The 15,958-nt window shown below is 44.3% G+C and overlaps 1 protein-coding gene across 1 annotated transcript in view; it reads right to left on the bottom strand.

The window, feature by feature from the left end:
- Positions 1-5,660, bottom strand: part of WIPI2 (WD repeat domain, phosphoinositide interacting 2) — a 49,593-nt gene extending 43,933 nt beyond the window's left edge. Inside the window, exon 1 of the mRNA XM_044979995.1 lies at positions 5,393-5,660. Coding sequence (XP_044835930.1) covers positions 5,393-5,466 — 74 coding nt within the window. The 5' untranslated portion in view covers positions 5,467-5,660. The remainder of the gene's footprint in view (positions 1-5,392) is intronic.
- Between the last annotated feature and the right edge of the window lie 10,298 nt (positions 5,661-15,958).

The following is a 15,958-nucleotide window of genomic DNA, read 5'->3' as shown; positions in this document are numbered from 1 at the left end:
GAATTGAGGAAGTTCAGACAGATCAAAAATTGAACTCTGAACACAAGCAGAGGACCAGCTCTTCTAATTAGAATTTCAGACTATCAAGAGTATCCCCTTCAATTGCTTACTCTCCCAGGACAGCAGAATCAGGAAGTGTTTGACACGTGACTGCCTCTCTCATGTCTGCTCCTGATGACATCAAGGAGATACCAATGGGGTCTGAAGAAAATACTTCTACCCACCCAAATTTTCCGTCTGGCCTTCAACCCTCTTTGGCCAGAAGGAAAGTTACTATAATGTGTGATCCTGAAGGACAGAAAAGAGAGCTCAAATAGAGGGAAACAGAGGACAAAGAAGTGAATGCACAGTGTTCCAAGCAAGTATACAGGCAGCAATGCAAGTGTTCTGAAAGCTGCAGGAGGAGATTCCCAAGTATGGAAAAGCAAATATATTATAGGACAACTTTTGTTTACCTAGAGCATCAGCAAATTGGAGCATGCTATAATTTCAAAAGTGTAAGCTTTTGCTATGAATACAGAATCAAGGGAGGCTGTAAAGGCCAAAAGACAGAGCTAACAAGACACTAGGATAGATTAAATTTATGGTCTGATAATTGGCTCATGTGATTCAGTGTACAGTAATGAGATTAGGGATGAAAAATATTTTTTGTCAACATTTTCATTATAAATCCTTCCTCAAGGCTTTATTTCTTACCTGAAAAAATAAAAATTCAAACCTTGATAAATGTTGGCATAATTGTCTGTCCAAATGGAGGAATTTTAAAAACAAGAATTACAATTAAGCTCAACAATTTTAGAGACAAAATTGGCGTTATTATTCAGCTAGTTTAAAAAAAAAATTTCACAGGCAGTCTAATATGAAGTCTTGGCTTTCTAGTACAGATTTGAAATAGCAGAGGCCTCAAATGTTAAGGTACTGCAAAGTATCATTTCCAGACAGTTTCACCAAATTTTGTCACTGCATGTAAGTTACACTTTAATTACAAGATTACACACTGTTTGTAACTAACCTTAAATTTTCATGTAAAATTTTATACCCTGTGGAAATTCATATATGAAACTTAAAACCACAAAAGGAATATATTAATCCGCCCAAAAACAAGCACAAAAACACTCTCTTCTGAACCTACATATTTAAGAGTTAATATTCTGGGATAGGTTATGTTATGCAGCACTAAGATTGCCTGCAAGCTTCCATTACGTAGCAGTGCTAATGCACCAGAATCCTGATATGCAGCCCCCTCCAACCTATCCCAATCTTTCCTACTCAGAGAATACCAAGTCATGCTGATTTATGCAATGGTAGATCTAAAAGGGAAATTGACACACTGAGTGAAAACTACCCCAAAAGGAAGCAGGAGAAAGAATTCTTCTCACTATAGCATCAAAGGTGTGCATGGTATTTTTTTTTTTTTTAGACAAAAATCCCAAATTCCAGCACCAAAACATTCCCAATCCAAGACAGACTTTGGGTATTGAATAAAACTAAAGCCATGTGCTCATTTTCTGATAAAAAGGCAAATAAAATCTTTGTGAATTGTGCCTAAATCACTAGAAGCTACCGTGTCACTACACAAGGCACCTGTGAAAGTACTTTTAAAATGCTATTTTCTAAGAAAGATAATGAAGAGCAGGATACCTGCTTGATTATATCGTGGCACTATGTTTCCTTAAACTGAAAAACATTATTTAACACTACAGCAACTTGTGTATTGGCAGTATTCTTTAAAGTCTCAACATTCCAACTTCAGTAAGTATGTACCAAGTGCACCTACAGTAAGGTATGTTTGTATTTGCTGCCTACATAATTAAACAATTAATTGTCCCCCTAATGACAGCTCTTTCCCATCTTCTTCTACCTGTCAGATCATTCTTTTCCACAGAAATCTGGAACTGTATTAAATTCAAAATCTTAACTTCTGGATTTTATATGCAAACACTAAAATACATGTTAATTGAGTGGTGCAGTAAATTTCCAATACCTTCATTCAATTTGAAACAAATCTATTTACTTAGTATTTATAACTTTAGACTTAGAACACATCCTGGCTACTAGGCCCCTTATGAAACACTGGATCAACATTTCATAAGGGAATTGCTTTTTCAACAGACGCCTTTAAGATCTACTGTTTTATATACTGAGGATGTTTATTTTTATATTTCATCTTCAAGTTGGGCCAGTTATCAATAAATCTGCTTCCCAATTAAAGAGAGGGATGACCTATTCCACTTTACCTTTCAATGTTTCATAATTTTAATAAACTTTGCCTTTATTCTCTTTGGTTTGAGCAAAACTTAAAGAGGAAAAAGTGCCCCCATTATGTAGTTCCCCGCTCCCTCTCACCCTGAAGACTACAGAACAGGGCACCAGACATGGGTTTAGGGTTGTGAACATGTGTATTATGAAGATTAGCTGGACTTTTCTTTTCTTTGCAGTTATAGAAATTGACTGACACCATCCTTCAGCAAGTTTGGGGTTCATTTTTAAACCTACACAAAAAACAGGTATGGCAGTACACAACACAGACCAATTAAAAGATGAAAATTTTGCTAAAAGAAAATGCAGGAGGTGTGAAATAGTCACAATTAAGAGGAGATAATTCAGGTCAACTGTAATTCCTAGCTATGATAAACTTTCAGTAACAATGGACCAGAGTGTCTAATTCCATTATGAGAAACAGTCTCAAAAAGCAGTCTGCAAACAAAGCTTCCTATGCTAAATAAAGTTTCATTAGCAACCAGTTGAACATTTCAAGTACAACTACATAGGCAAAAAATATTGGTGTGTAGGGGAAGGCTATCATATTGCTATTTTCTGTTCCTTCACTTGCAAAAGCCTACAAATGCTATCTTGCAGACAAAGTTATCATGAAACAAAGATTTTTCCTCTGCATACAAACTGATGCAGTTTAAAAACAAACTCAGGGGACATTTATAAGAAAAAAAACTGTTAGTATTAAGAAGAGGAAAGAGTAAAGTTTTTAGGCTTGTCAACTTGGACAGCATATTTTAACTTCAAAAAAGTTAGATACTAGTCCTTTAAAATGGTGATAGAAAGAGGTGAATAAATAATTTCTAGTTTATCCTTTGACTTGATTTACCTAGTGACCGGTAGAAAAAGTTGTGTACTTAGCATCAAACAAAAAATGTGCATACCCTCTACACTCAAGTGAATGACGAGCTGTATAAGGTACACAATATGATGTCCCAAATGAAGCTGCAGAAACACATTTAGTTTGAAACAACATACAACAGAAAGTTTATGATTTACTTACAACATGCTCAAGACTATTTTTCTTTCATATTACTAGTTACCCTCCCCCTAAATCCCTTGTTCCAAGTCTATTTGTATTGTTTCCCTGCACTATTCTCAATGCAAGTAAAACAACCAAGTTCACAGTATATCCTACTCTTTCAGAGGATATGGATGTAGTATTTCCACTCATTTTATAGAACCACCACAGAGACTCGCCACTGCCTTCACAATCTCAGTGGGTTTTCTACACTTAACAATACGTGCTGAAAAGGGATCAAGAGACTTGTGGATACTGCAAGGAAAAAAAAAAGATGTGATTTCTTACTGTTCATTTATAGATCTACCAAAGAACAAGTCATTAAAAATAGCTATTTATGCTTCCAACCCCAGATCCTTTCTTCTTACTTCCCAAGATGAACTCCCCTCAATGCCAGATTTCCTGTTGGTTATTCCCCCATAAATCTAATCTCTTAACCATTTACAACAGCGCAATCCTCCATCACATAATTCATATCACCTCTGCTTTCTCCTGTTACCCATATTTAAATGGAAAGTATTAAACTTCTGTCAGACTTTTCAATGTTATTCTTCGATATGTATGGATTTATTTCTCCCCACCACATCAACCACAAATTTCTGTGGATTTATATTATGCATCCAAAACAGTATTTTACAGCTAAGGAGACTGAGATGCATACACAAAGCTAAAACATTACGTTACAATGGACACATAATTTGGGAGATAAGTGTGATGTGAAGTGTATTACCACCCGCTAGAAGCCAAAACACACAGAGAAATAAGTGACATTTTTAAGGCGCATGTTGTTCTTTATGAAAAGAGGGTGCCCAAGCACTTTGAGAAAAACAAGACACTGAAGGGAGCATCTGCTAATAAAGTATCTCTTAAAGTTATTGCATATAATTTCAACACCACAGAGAGAGGGTTAAGAGAAAGTTACCTGAAAATACAACCACAATGAGTTGCAAACCCAAGCCTCACTAACTCCCTGGGGTCCCATCCTTCAGTCTACCCAAAACACTACCTTCTCCTAGAGAATGGGCACCAGAAAGTGAAAAAGGGAGACCCAAAGGGAGGAGCATATCTCAAGGATAACAAAAGAAGACCACAACCACATCACAGACCAGGCAAACTTTGTGGCATTAAGAGAGAGAGCTTGCTAAACATCCCTACTTGTATAAGCAGCAAAGAATCCTGTGGCACCTTATAGACTAACAGACGTTTTGCAGCATGAGCTTTCGTGGTGTTCACCCACGAAAGCTCATGCTGCAAAACGTCTGTTAGTCTATAAGGTGCCACAGGATTCTTTGCTGCTTCTACAGAACCAGACTAACACGGCTACCCCTCTGATACTTGATCCCTACTTGTATGTTACCCTTCAAGACTACATATGACAAACTGGGCCTTATGCCTGTCCCCGAAACAGATTTACTGCATAACCACAACAAAGTCATTCAGCCTCTCCGTGCCTCAGTTTCCTCAGCTGTAAAATGAAAATGATACTGACTTAGCTCGGACAAGCACTGCGGTCTATGGACCAAAAGCACTTACAGAAGCATTATCTTGGGAGTGGGGGAAATGAAAACAGAAGTGCATCCTTCTTGAGCCAAACGGGGCGAGCGAGTGAGGGGCTCAAAAAAGGGCAAGTATCCTAGCCAATGGGGGAGAAGAGCTGGATGGGGAGCGAGCTGGGTGCTGGAACACTTTGTACAGTGGAGGCGCTGAGAGCCATTGAACCAAACTATAAACCCTGTATAAGATGGAAACCACTTCAAGCCAGGGGGGCGCAGCCCCCCCCCCTCACTCCTAGCTCCAGCGCCTATGGGAGTGAGGGCTGTGGAGGGGGCGCACTCCAGCAATGGCGGGGGGGGGGAAGCAAGGTCTGACGAGGAAGAGGGCACACTCCAGCAATAGCCTCCCAATGGGTGAGGTGCGGGGGGGAGAGGGGGGCAGCGGAACAAGGCGGGCTCCGCCCCCACTGACCCACCCGCCCCCCGGGGACGAGAAACAGGCCGCACCGCCCCCTTACCCAGCCCAGGCTCCCGCCGCAGCCGCCCTCCGGGTCACGCTCGCTGCCAACTACACCCCCGCGCTGCTTCCCCCCCTCCCCCTTACGTGTTGTCCTGGTTGAAGTTGGCGAAGAGCAGCTGGCCGGAGCCGGCCTCCCCGCTCTGACTGGCCAGGTTCATGGCGCCTCCCTGAGCGGCGGGACCCCCGGCCGGCGGGGAGCTTGGGAGCGCGGGCTCAGCCTCAGCGGCTCCGGGCCTCGCTCGACTCCGACCGCCCCCTCATCCCTTCCAGCGCCTTGTTTACGCTCCGGTAGCCGGAGTCTGAGCGCGCCTGCGCCATCCCGCCCCCATTCCCCATAACCTCTCCAGCCACACAGGCGCTGTCGGCTTCCCGCTACCGCCCGGGCCACCGTACCTTAGTGCGCATGCGCTTGTGCTGGCGGCTCGCGGTTAGGTTTGAAAACTGCGCGTGCGGTAGTTGTGGCACGTTGCTAGAGGACGGCTAGCAGCTGTCCCAAGCTAAGTGGGCTCTGGCTGGGTCAGCGGATGGATGGGGGACGTGGCGCGCTGGGGTTGGGAGTAGCGGGTTTGCTCCCTGCAGACCTGTCAGTGATGGGGGGCACAGCACCCTACCTCTGTTTCCCGGTCTGCTTCTTACGGCTGGGGTGGGTGTGTTAATCACCAACGCAGGATGCTCTGCTCCTAGTGGGGCCCCTGGTAACACCTGCTCAGGTGGGTATTATGGTGGCTGGGATCCCATGACTAATCCCCACCGAGCAGGTGCTCTGGGTTCTACTTCTGGCTCTGCCACTCACCTGCTTTAGGCAAGTCACTTTGCCTAGGGTAACTGTCCATCCTTTATGTGAAGGGACCCTCCCTTATTTCATTGGCCCCGCGCTGGGCCTCTGTTTTCCCTCCCCCTCTCTTACAGAGTTTTTATGCTCCTCGGGGCGGGGCTGTCTCTTCCTGTGTTTGTACTGGGCCCGGCACAATCAGGCTCCAATCTCTGGGACACGGGGAGGGGTTCTAGGCACCACCAGAATACAAGTAATAGAAGCCCATCTGGGTTTCTGACATGCCAGTGAAGAACACCCAGGTGTGTACACACTGGTTTATTGAACTGTGGAATCAGGAATTCATGTTTACAAATGCCCCCCCATCCCCCATTTTCTAGATATCTCTGTAGATCTTGCTAAAATTGTGGGAGGAACAGTTTCCCTCAGAGTTAACAGCAGCATTAATAACAAGAGTTAGCTCTTTTATAGCCATTTTCATGTGTAGGTCTCAAAGTGCTATACAAAGGATACTTCCTTTTGCAGATGGGGAAATAAAGGCACAAAAACTTGCCCAAAGTCATGTGATAGTTCAGTTGCAGAGCTAAGGATAGAATTTAGGTATATCAACGCCCGTACCAGCACCTGATCTATTAGACAAGAGTGATGCTCTGGCAGAGATCATATATCAGTAAGATGTGGCTTCATTTTCTTGCCATAATAGTATTCACCAGCTCAGCTGCAGCTCTGGAGTCTGTCATATTCCTTTGCTCTCTCAGTGGCTTCTACCATGGGCTCATTTCAGTGCCAGAACACTGGTATGTTGGCAACCTCTAACGTTAAAAAATCATGAGTTAACCCACCAAAAGTCATGATTGAAAATAATAATAATAATGTTTTAGTTCTTTTTATTCTGGTTTTTGAGCCTTCAGGGTGCACTCGGATGACATTTTTGAGTTTTCTTCCACAATCATGAGGTTTAGAAACTTCCTTTTATTAAAAAATGAAACCTGGAATTTTCATGTAATTACTTGTCTCTAGGAGCTAGGTTTTTAAATAAAACATCAAATGTTGTGAGACTCATGAGAGTTGGCAACACTGATACACTGTGGTGAATGCTGCCTTATGAATACCTAAAAACTGAAGGATGTTCTCTTGCTAATGCACAGAACTGGGAGTTAGCAGATCTGAACTGTTTCCCACTTTTGCACACACATACTTGAGAAAACCACATATGCTCTCAGGGTGTCAGTTTCCCCACCTGAAAATTGACTGGTGATCATAATGCCTACCTTACAGGGGTGTTCTGAGGTTAAACTCATGAAAACTGATAATGTGTCATGAGATCCTCAAAAGGTATGTGCTATATAAGTGCCCGGTATTATTCCACCTCTGTATAGTGTGACTGTACAGGATTCACAGTGCAGGCAAGCAACTAGAAATGGTCATTTGCATGGTGGGAGATGGAATATTTAATTCATTCAGGCAAGTTCTATCTTCATCACAACCAAACTGAATTAGATACAGGTGAAACAGTGAGATGATGAAAGAATAAGCTGGAAGAAGCTAGGCTGCAAAAAACTCTTCTCCTACCCACCAGAAGGATTTCTCTGTGGGCACATTCATCAGCAAACAAGCCCAACAGATCTGCTTACTGTGCAGCCTCTTATGATAGTAGGAGATTTTCTTGGTGGATCCTGATTGCAAGCTGACCTTCAGCAACAGGAATCAGGGCTAGAGAACAGAAATTGAAGGGACATTTTCCAGTTAGTTTAGACCCACATATTTACATTTTCCAAAACCACACAGCACTGCTCTCACTGTCACTCTGAGGTCATATGTGCAAATGTTATTTTTTTAACAGTTTAACTTTCTTTTAATTTTTTTTCAAATATGGCTTGTGCAAAGCAACCAGCCCAAATGGTCCAGAGCAGCCCAAATACTGTTTAAAGCATGGTTTGACTCTGAAAGGAGACTAGGTACAAATGGCACCTTCTTACTCAATAGATCTTTGTGAATTCAGTGATTATCTGCCACTTCAATGACTCTTACTAGTCCTGCAGAGCATGGCCAGCAGCTAAGGTGGGGCAGCTGGATTCTCTTTCTTCATGGGCATCAACATAACTGTTTGCTAAATTCCACTCAGTCGCTCTTGTGCAGCCCCAGTGATGGCTCCAATTTGGTCTTTTAATTTTGGTGACGTTGCATGTAGGGTGACCAGACCGCAAGTGTGAAAAATCGGGACTGTGCTGGGGGGTAATAGGAGCCTATATAAGAAAAAGACCCAAAAATCGTGACTGTCCCTATAAAATTGGGACATCTGGTCATCCTAGTTGCATGAGAAGGAAGGAGTCCAACTCGTCTCTTAGATCCTCCAGGGCAGGCGCCTTTTTTCTTGTAGACTGAGCAAATTGGATCTGGAATCAGTGAGAGGTAATGAACAAACAATCCCAGTGTGTCATTTTGCACAGTCACTTTTCCGAGTAGAACCTGCCCCACAGGTGCTTAAGGAACGTCTTTTTAGACCAGCATGTGGCATATGCTTGGGAGCTGTTTATGGGAAGGCTTTTCATGTTGCATGACTTTAACATCCTCCCAGGAGAGTGAGCACTGACATCAGGTTATCCACAAAGATCCTGCCTTTGGGGAGTTACTGTCCCCAGTTCCAGGTAGTCCACTGATGTCAGAAAGTTTTGAAAACCTAAGTGGTAAGTCTGAATTGAAATAAGCTTCATTTATACCTGCAGTTCTATACGCCGAGGTGTGTTAGTGATGAGCAGAAGGAATGATGTTCATAGCCAGATTCAGGGTTGAGTAAGCTGGGCTCTGGGTTCACTTCTGAATCAGGTCTGAAAGCATACAGGATTTCATTCCCAAATCGTGGAAATCTCACAGTACCAGCTGGTCTTCCAACATCTTGAACCAAATCTAGAAAATCAGCTCCAGCTAGATTTAGATCCAGCCCTGAATCAAAACTGTAGGGGTAGGTTCCAATTTGGAGATAACACCAAACTATGCCCTCAAAACTCAGGGGGTCTAAGGCTCTAGTTTGGATTCATTTATAAAATAAGCTATTTATCTCCTTACTGACACTGAATTCTTGTTCACAGCTGAGCTTAGATCAGGGGTTCTCAGGACAAATTATTTGGTGGCCTCAGGGTGTGGCCTAGGATACTTAATTAGCTTTAGGAAAACCAAATAAATATGCACATATACACGACCAAATCATTGTAATTTATTTACTGTTAGCTACCAGGTCTGTTTTGAAAAGTGTTATTAACAAACATACAAGTATCACTTTTCACAGCAGACTTATTCAGCCCCGGCAAGCCTGAGGACAAAGTAAGCCCTGGATGGAGGGTCGGAGGAGGCAGCAGGAGCCAGGGGCGATGGGGGTGGGTGAAGCAGTGGGGGGCTGGAGCCTGAAGCCCCATAGCCAGAGCCTGAAGCCCCAGGCTGGAGGATGGGGCCCAGGGACAGAGCCCGAAGCTGTGTGGCTGGAGCCAAAGTCTGAGCCCCACTGCCACTGAGAAGGTGGGGAACTCACCTGCTGCCTGCTCCTCCAGCATTGTGCCCCAGGTGTCTCCAGAGGGGGCAGGGCCCAACCCCTGCTGGCAGCCCCAGCAACCAACACCAAGGCAGTGCACCCAGGAGCACCAGGGAGGGGGTGGGGTGGCTACTTTGCCACCTGACCACCCCCCACCCCCATCATAACCCAGGAGGCTGTGGCCATAAGAAAAGTCCTTGGTGGCTGCATTTGAGAAACGTGGGCTTAGATGAAGCTTCTGAGTTTCCAGCGAGGTGCTTGCTTTTGACCCAGTGTTTTCAGCTGGGTTAACTAGAGCACAAGGAAGTCGTATGACTTGTCTGAGATCACAAAGTGAGTAAATCACCCAGCTGGGCTTAGAAAATAGGGCTGGGATGTTCAGAAGAAGGAGACCACAACTGGGGCCAGGTTTTCAAAAGAGTACAGCACGTCAGCTGCATGTTGGTTACTGAGTCCTTTCAGAAATATGTCTATTAGTGTCAGAGTATTTGGTCACAGGAAAAAGGTTACAGGCATCAGGAAAAAGTAGCCATAGGATGCTTTTGAAGAGGCAAGCTTTAATTTGATGTCCAGGCCTACCTAGCCGGGCAGACTTAAAGCAGTGTTAAAGACCTTACAGGTTTGGTTTATTGCTCACTGACCTGCTATCTGCTCTCCGAAGATAGTTTCCTTCCTGCCCCAGCCCAGGTGATTGATTTTACGCTGCAAGTCTCCACCACCTCTCTTTCATTCATTTTGATCCACTAAATTCTGCATGCAAGTGCTGGCAGTGTGTTTAAATGTGCTGGTAACCTGCAGAGCTCTCTTTCTCAATGGCAGCTTCATGTCCTTGCTTGCTTCTGTAGTATGTATTATTTATCAGCAGTAGCGCTTTGAGATCTCTCAGCTGATCAAACCTGTCACCTTGCTTGTTCTTAAGCTATGAGAGCAGTGAGACAAAGCGGAGCAGCTCTGACCTCCTGGGACATGCACGATAACACTCCTGACAAGCAAGACGTGGCAGGGAAACCGCTGAGCTATTGTCTTTTTCAGTTAGGATTAGTGAGTCAGAGGCAAGGAAATGTCTCCTTTTAAACACAGCCTCAGGACAATGAGTGTAATTTGGATGGAATGGTTTTAAAATATTTATGGCTTGTATTTTAATACTCTGCCTTCTATCCCACTTTCCATCCAGGGGTTTTGAGTCACTTCACAAGTACTAATTAGATAAGCCTCATAGCACTCATAGGAGGTGGGTAATTAGCATTGCCCCCATTTTACAGATAGGGAGAACTGAGGCACAGATTGGTTAAATGACTTGCTTGAGGTCACAGAGTGAGCCAGTGGCAGAGATACAGTCTCCTAACACCCAGCCTTATGCTTTATGCACTGTTATTATTGTGTATATTACTGTAGCACCTAGAGACATCAGCTAAGATCAGGACCTGACTGTACATAGGGCACTGAATACAGAATAAGAAGCAGTCCCTGCTCTGCAAGGCTGACAGTCTAAATAGATAAGGGTTGGAGGGAAACAGAGGTTCAGAGATTTTCCCCAAGCTCACACAGCAGTCTGCAGCAGATAAAGGAATAGAACCCATGTCTCCTGACCCACCATCTCTTATCTTAGTCACCAGGCCTCTCATGCAGCAGATCATCTTGCCTACATATGGCTTTCAAACCCACAAATGAGTATGAATGTGCATAGGGAGGGTGATCTGTGTTTGGTTGGAGGGAAAAAAGTTTCACGAGAGGGTTAATTTCCCCACATGTCATTTTTCTTTACTGTATGGCTCAGACATACAGAAGAAATGGGATAAATAGGCATGTTTGTATGGATGTACAGACTGAAGTGTGTCTATATAGACGATTGATTTGCAAGTATATATACAGCAGGTGTCTTTGCAGTTCTGCTTTATACCACGGGAGGTCACACAGGCATAGCAGATTGGACGGCAAGTGACACGGCGGGTGAGGTAATATCTTTTATTGGACCATCTTCTGATGGTGAGAGAGACAAGCTTTCAAGCGAGTGACAGTCTGCAACATGCTGTGCTTTCAATCCTCACAATCCAGGATTTGTGGTGTACAGACTGATGATCAGATCGCTGCTGGGGGTAGGCAGGCATATGCTATGTATGCCAGACAGTATAATAATTTCTCAAGGTCAGAGTTACTCATGACAACTGACAGATTTTTTCCCAGCTGGGCTTTTGTTAACATTACTACAGATCTGTGTCTAACTGTTGTTATAATTATTTAGTGTATGTGTTACACTAGCACCCAGAGGCTCCAGTCAGGACTGGAACCCTGTGGTGCTGGGTGCTGTACAAACATAAAATAAAAGGCAGTACCTGCCCCAAGAAGCCTACCATCTAGATATAGTTACCGGTGGTCCTATTGTGAGTAATGGCATGGCTGCCTGGGGAATTATGGGTATGCCACAGGTGAGGTAATGGCTATGGATGGTCTGCGAGGGCACAAATTTCAATTTACTAGTGATTCCCCCTAACTACAAGGAGGAATAACAGCCTAGAAGAGTCAGGCACAAGCTTTTTCAATTTCAATTTAAAAAAAAAGTCTGGTGAGGCAGGCTGGAAAAATCACAAATGAAAGCAAAGAGTGGGATTTACACTTCAGTGATCGTTGTCAGGAAAGCAAATGTCCAGGACATTTTCAGGTGCACCAACACTAGGGCCAGAAAGATCCACAGACATGCAGATGACCCAGGACCGTAAATACTCAAGCACAGGTGGACAAGACAACAAATAGCTTGTTTTCAGGTTCATCAGTGCCCAAGACAGGGGCGGCTCTTGGTATTTTGCTGCCCCAAGCAAGGCAGGCAGGCTGCCTTTGGCGGCTTGCCTGCCGGAGGTCCCCGGTCCCGCAGATTCGGCAGCAGCCTGTGTGAGGTCTGCTGAAGCCGCGGGACCAGCGGACCCTCCGCAGGCATGCTGCCGAAGGCAACCTGCCTGTCGCCCTCGCGGCAACCAGCAGAGCGCCCCCTGCGGCTTGCCGTCCCAAGCACGCGCTTGGCATGCTGGTGCCTGGAGCCACCCCTGGCTCAAGATCACAGATACCCATCTCCCCCTTTGCACTGCCACAATGGCTGAGAGCAGTGGAGATGGATTTGCTCACATTCCATAGCTGGTCACAATTTAGGACTGAGGAGCCAGGGGGATGGGATGGGGTTCAGGAGACTGTTCCCCATTGTAGCTCACATTCCCTCTTGTGGTCCAAGTTTGTTAGCATTCCGAACATTTCTGGACACTCACCTTTTTCCCAAACCTTTGATGGATGGTTCTAAACTGCAGCACAGTCTCTTCCTCTTTGCCTTTCTGATTTATAAATTGATGGTGATTCTCTGCAGCATCCAGAAGCCAGCAGTTATTGAAATTAGATGCTGTCATGATAGGCACACATTTGAAACAAGGAAAGGTTAAAAAAACTGGACATGTTCTTCTTGAGAGAAGACGACTGAGGGGGCCCTGATAGTCTTCAAATATGTTAAGGGCTGTTAGAAAGAGGCTGGGGATCAATTGTACCCCACGTCTACTGAACATAGGACAAGAAGTAACGGGCTTAATCTGCAACAAGGAAGATTTAGGTTAGATATTAGGGAAAACTTTTTAAATCTAAAGGTAGCTTAGCTCTGGAAGAGACTTCCAAGAGAGGTGGTGGAATCCCCATCACTTGAGGTTTTTAACAACGGGTTGGCCAAATACCTGTCAGGGATGGATTCAGTCGGTCCTGCCTCAGCACAGGGGGCTGGACTGGAGAACTTCTCAAGGTCCCTTCCAGCCCTACAATTCTTTGATTAGAGGATTCTATGAAATAAAAGAGAGAGACCACCTTGTTCCTTCTGCTTGTGTGTTATACCTCTTCCCCCACCCTGTATCTGTCTTGTCTGCTTCTAATCTAAACAGGGCATGGACCTTCTTTTTTTCTTCACCTGTACAGTGCTAGAACAATGAGGCTTGGGCCAGGACTAGAGCTCTTAGGCACTACGGCAATACAAATAATAATAGACATAACTAAATAAACACCCAGGGGCACAATTCTCCTGTTCTGGGATATTAGTAACTTTCCATAACTTTAGTGGGAGTTACTCATATCTCAGGGGACGTGAGACCCAGGCCCTAGAGCACAAATTCTCTGGGGAAGGTATCGGAACATAGGGCATGGCAGGGGGAGGTGGGTCCATGTGGGCTGGTCTGCCCAGCCCATGTGATCGCTTGGCTGGGATGTGGGTGAATTTCTCCATTTCCAGCCCTCGAGATGATATTCAGTTCAATGCAATTATCTGTCCACCAAGAGTCAGATGAAGCTCTAGCTCTGGAGTTATTCCGCAGCATAATTTGTGAGATTTTAGTTGCTATAACAACTGAATTCGTGCCTCAAAAATAGGAACTTATTTTTCCTTCAATTTGCCTTTTGCCCTCAGAACCCAGTCTATTTTGGTCCTGACAGTTCATTTCAGGTGTCTCTTGCCAATGAATTCTGCAGCCCCACATGCTGCTCCGCCTGGGGATGGGCTCCCAAAGGGACTGCACTTTCAGTTCATTAAGCATTACTTGTCAACGTTTTTTTCTTCTCCGAAAATGCCTGTATTATGTCTGGTGAAAGGTAAAGGAGCAAATAGATATCACTAAAGAGCCCTGGCAAAAGCTTCTCCACAGTCATGAAGGCTGAAGAAGCAATTTGAAATAAATCTCTAAGTGTGAGCAGCAGGCATCCAGGAGCAGTTCTCAGAAACGATCTTAATGCGAGTGTCAGTTTTGGATCTGGGGCCTGGGTACTTTGGTGCTGACTGCTAATGGTAGGAGAAAGTAGATCAGAGAGATGGTATGGACTTACCCCTTTTCCTTGCCCTCTGACTTGTTCCATCTAAGTGCAAGCTGTAATAAATTTGTCCACTCCATCCCCTTTGGGCTGTGCAGGGTACAGCTCCAAATGTTGCAAGCTGACAACACTCCAGGAGTGCTTTGGACACTATATCAGAGAGCCCTCAGGAAGCCACGCCACTCAGTCAAATTTTAAAAAGTCCCAAACAAGCAAAGAAATGTTGTGCAGAATCATCTGCGTATCCCTTTGCTTTATTTTTCTTGATCACTGGCTGTTTCCCATTGGTTCATGCTGCCCCAATCCTTGACCAACAGGGAAATACATTCTGGCACAGAAATGAAGTCCCCCCTGGAAGCTGTCCTCCTCACATAACTGGATTATCAAGAAACCTGGCTCTCCTGGCTACACTTCCTGACTGATTGTAGTCAAGGTTCCTGTTGTGATTCAAACAACTGAGATGAGTTTGATTTTAATTAGAGGGAGCTAGGTGACACGGTGGATCAGTGGAAGCCAATGTTTAAATCTTCCTGATGTCAGCAGTTAAATCAATTTGAAAGTCTTAGCATAGTACTTAGCCCTTAAACTAGTACTGAGTCGCAAAATCGCATAGGATTGACTGTCGTTAGCAGACTTCTAAGAGAAGTTTAGGAATAGAATATCGGGGAATTCTGCACGTCAAGACTAAAGCTATGTCTATACATGGAAGCTAGGAATGCAATTCCCAGCTTGCATAGACATACGCATGCTAGTTCCTATCAAGGTAGTGCGCCAAAATTTGTAGTGTAACCACAGGAGCATGGGCTAACCTCCCTGAGTACATACCCACATGGTCCATGCTAGGAGGCTGTACCACTTTAATGATACCATTTTCAAACCAGTGTAGTTAAAGCAATGCAAAAGCTGTGTGTAGACAAGCCCTTCTATCATTTAAAAACTGGTCCTCTCCATTTAGATGCCACCTCTACATTTTCGGATGCAAGCTAAACCAATACGAGCCAGGTTTCAATCAATTTAAGAATGGCCATGCACAAAGCTGCACTGGTTTAACTAGATGGGTTTAAAATCACACCTTATACTAAGCTTCCTTTTTGGGCTAAATGTCACAAGATGGCCTGGTCTACACACAGAATTGCACCACTTGGACTAAAACTGCTCTACAAATTGATTCAGTTAAACGGCTTACATCAAGTTTATATACAACTGGTTTATATCAACTTGCATTCATACATAAGAGCTGAGAGACCTGGTGCCAAATTCTGCTTTGGGGACATCCATGTACATGGGGGAACTCCACTGGAGGCAATGGAGTTGGGTATAAAAAAGGCACAAGAGGAGACTCTAACCCGTTAACTGTTTTCCTGGAACTTCCCTCCGGCATCAGAGCAAAACCAGGTCATGTTTCTCCTGATTGGGAGGGTGTTGGCCTTTAAGACCCCGGGCGCCAGCAAAAAGGACCTCTTTTGTTGAATGGAAACACAGAGGGCTACTCCCCCTCTAACTCTGCTCAGCCTGGCTCCTTCTGTCTGTG

Source organism: Mauremys mutica, chromosome 11, assembly GCF_020497125.1.
Source record: "Mauremys mutica isolate MM-2020 ecotype Southern chromosome 11, ASM2049712v1, whole genome shotgun sequence".
Taxonomy (NCBI): Eukaryota; Metazoa; Chordata; order Testudines; family Geoemydidae; genus Mauremys; species Mauremys mutica.
The sequence above is the reverse complement of the archived record's forward strand: the minus strand, read 5'-3'. Positions and strand labels throughout refer to the sequence as shown.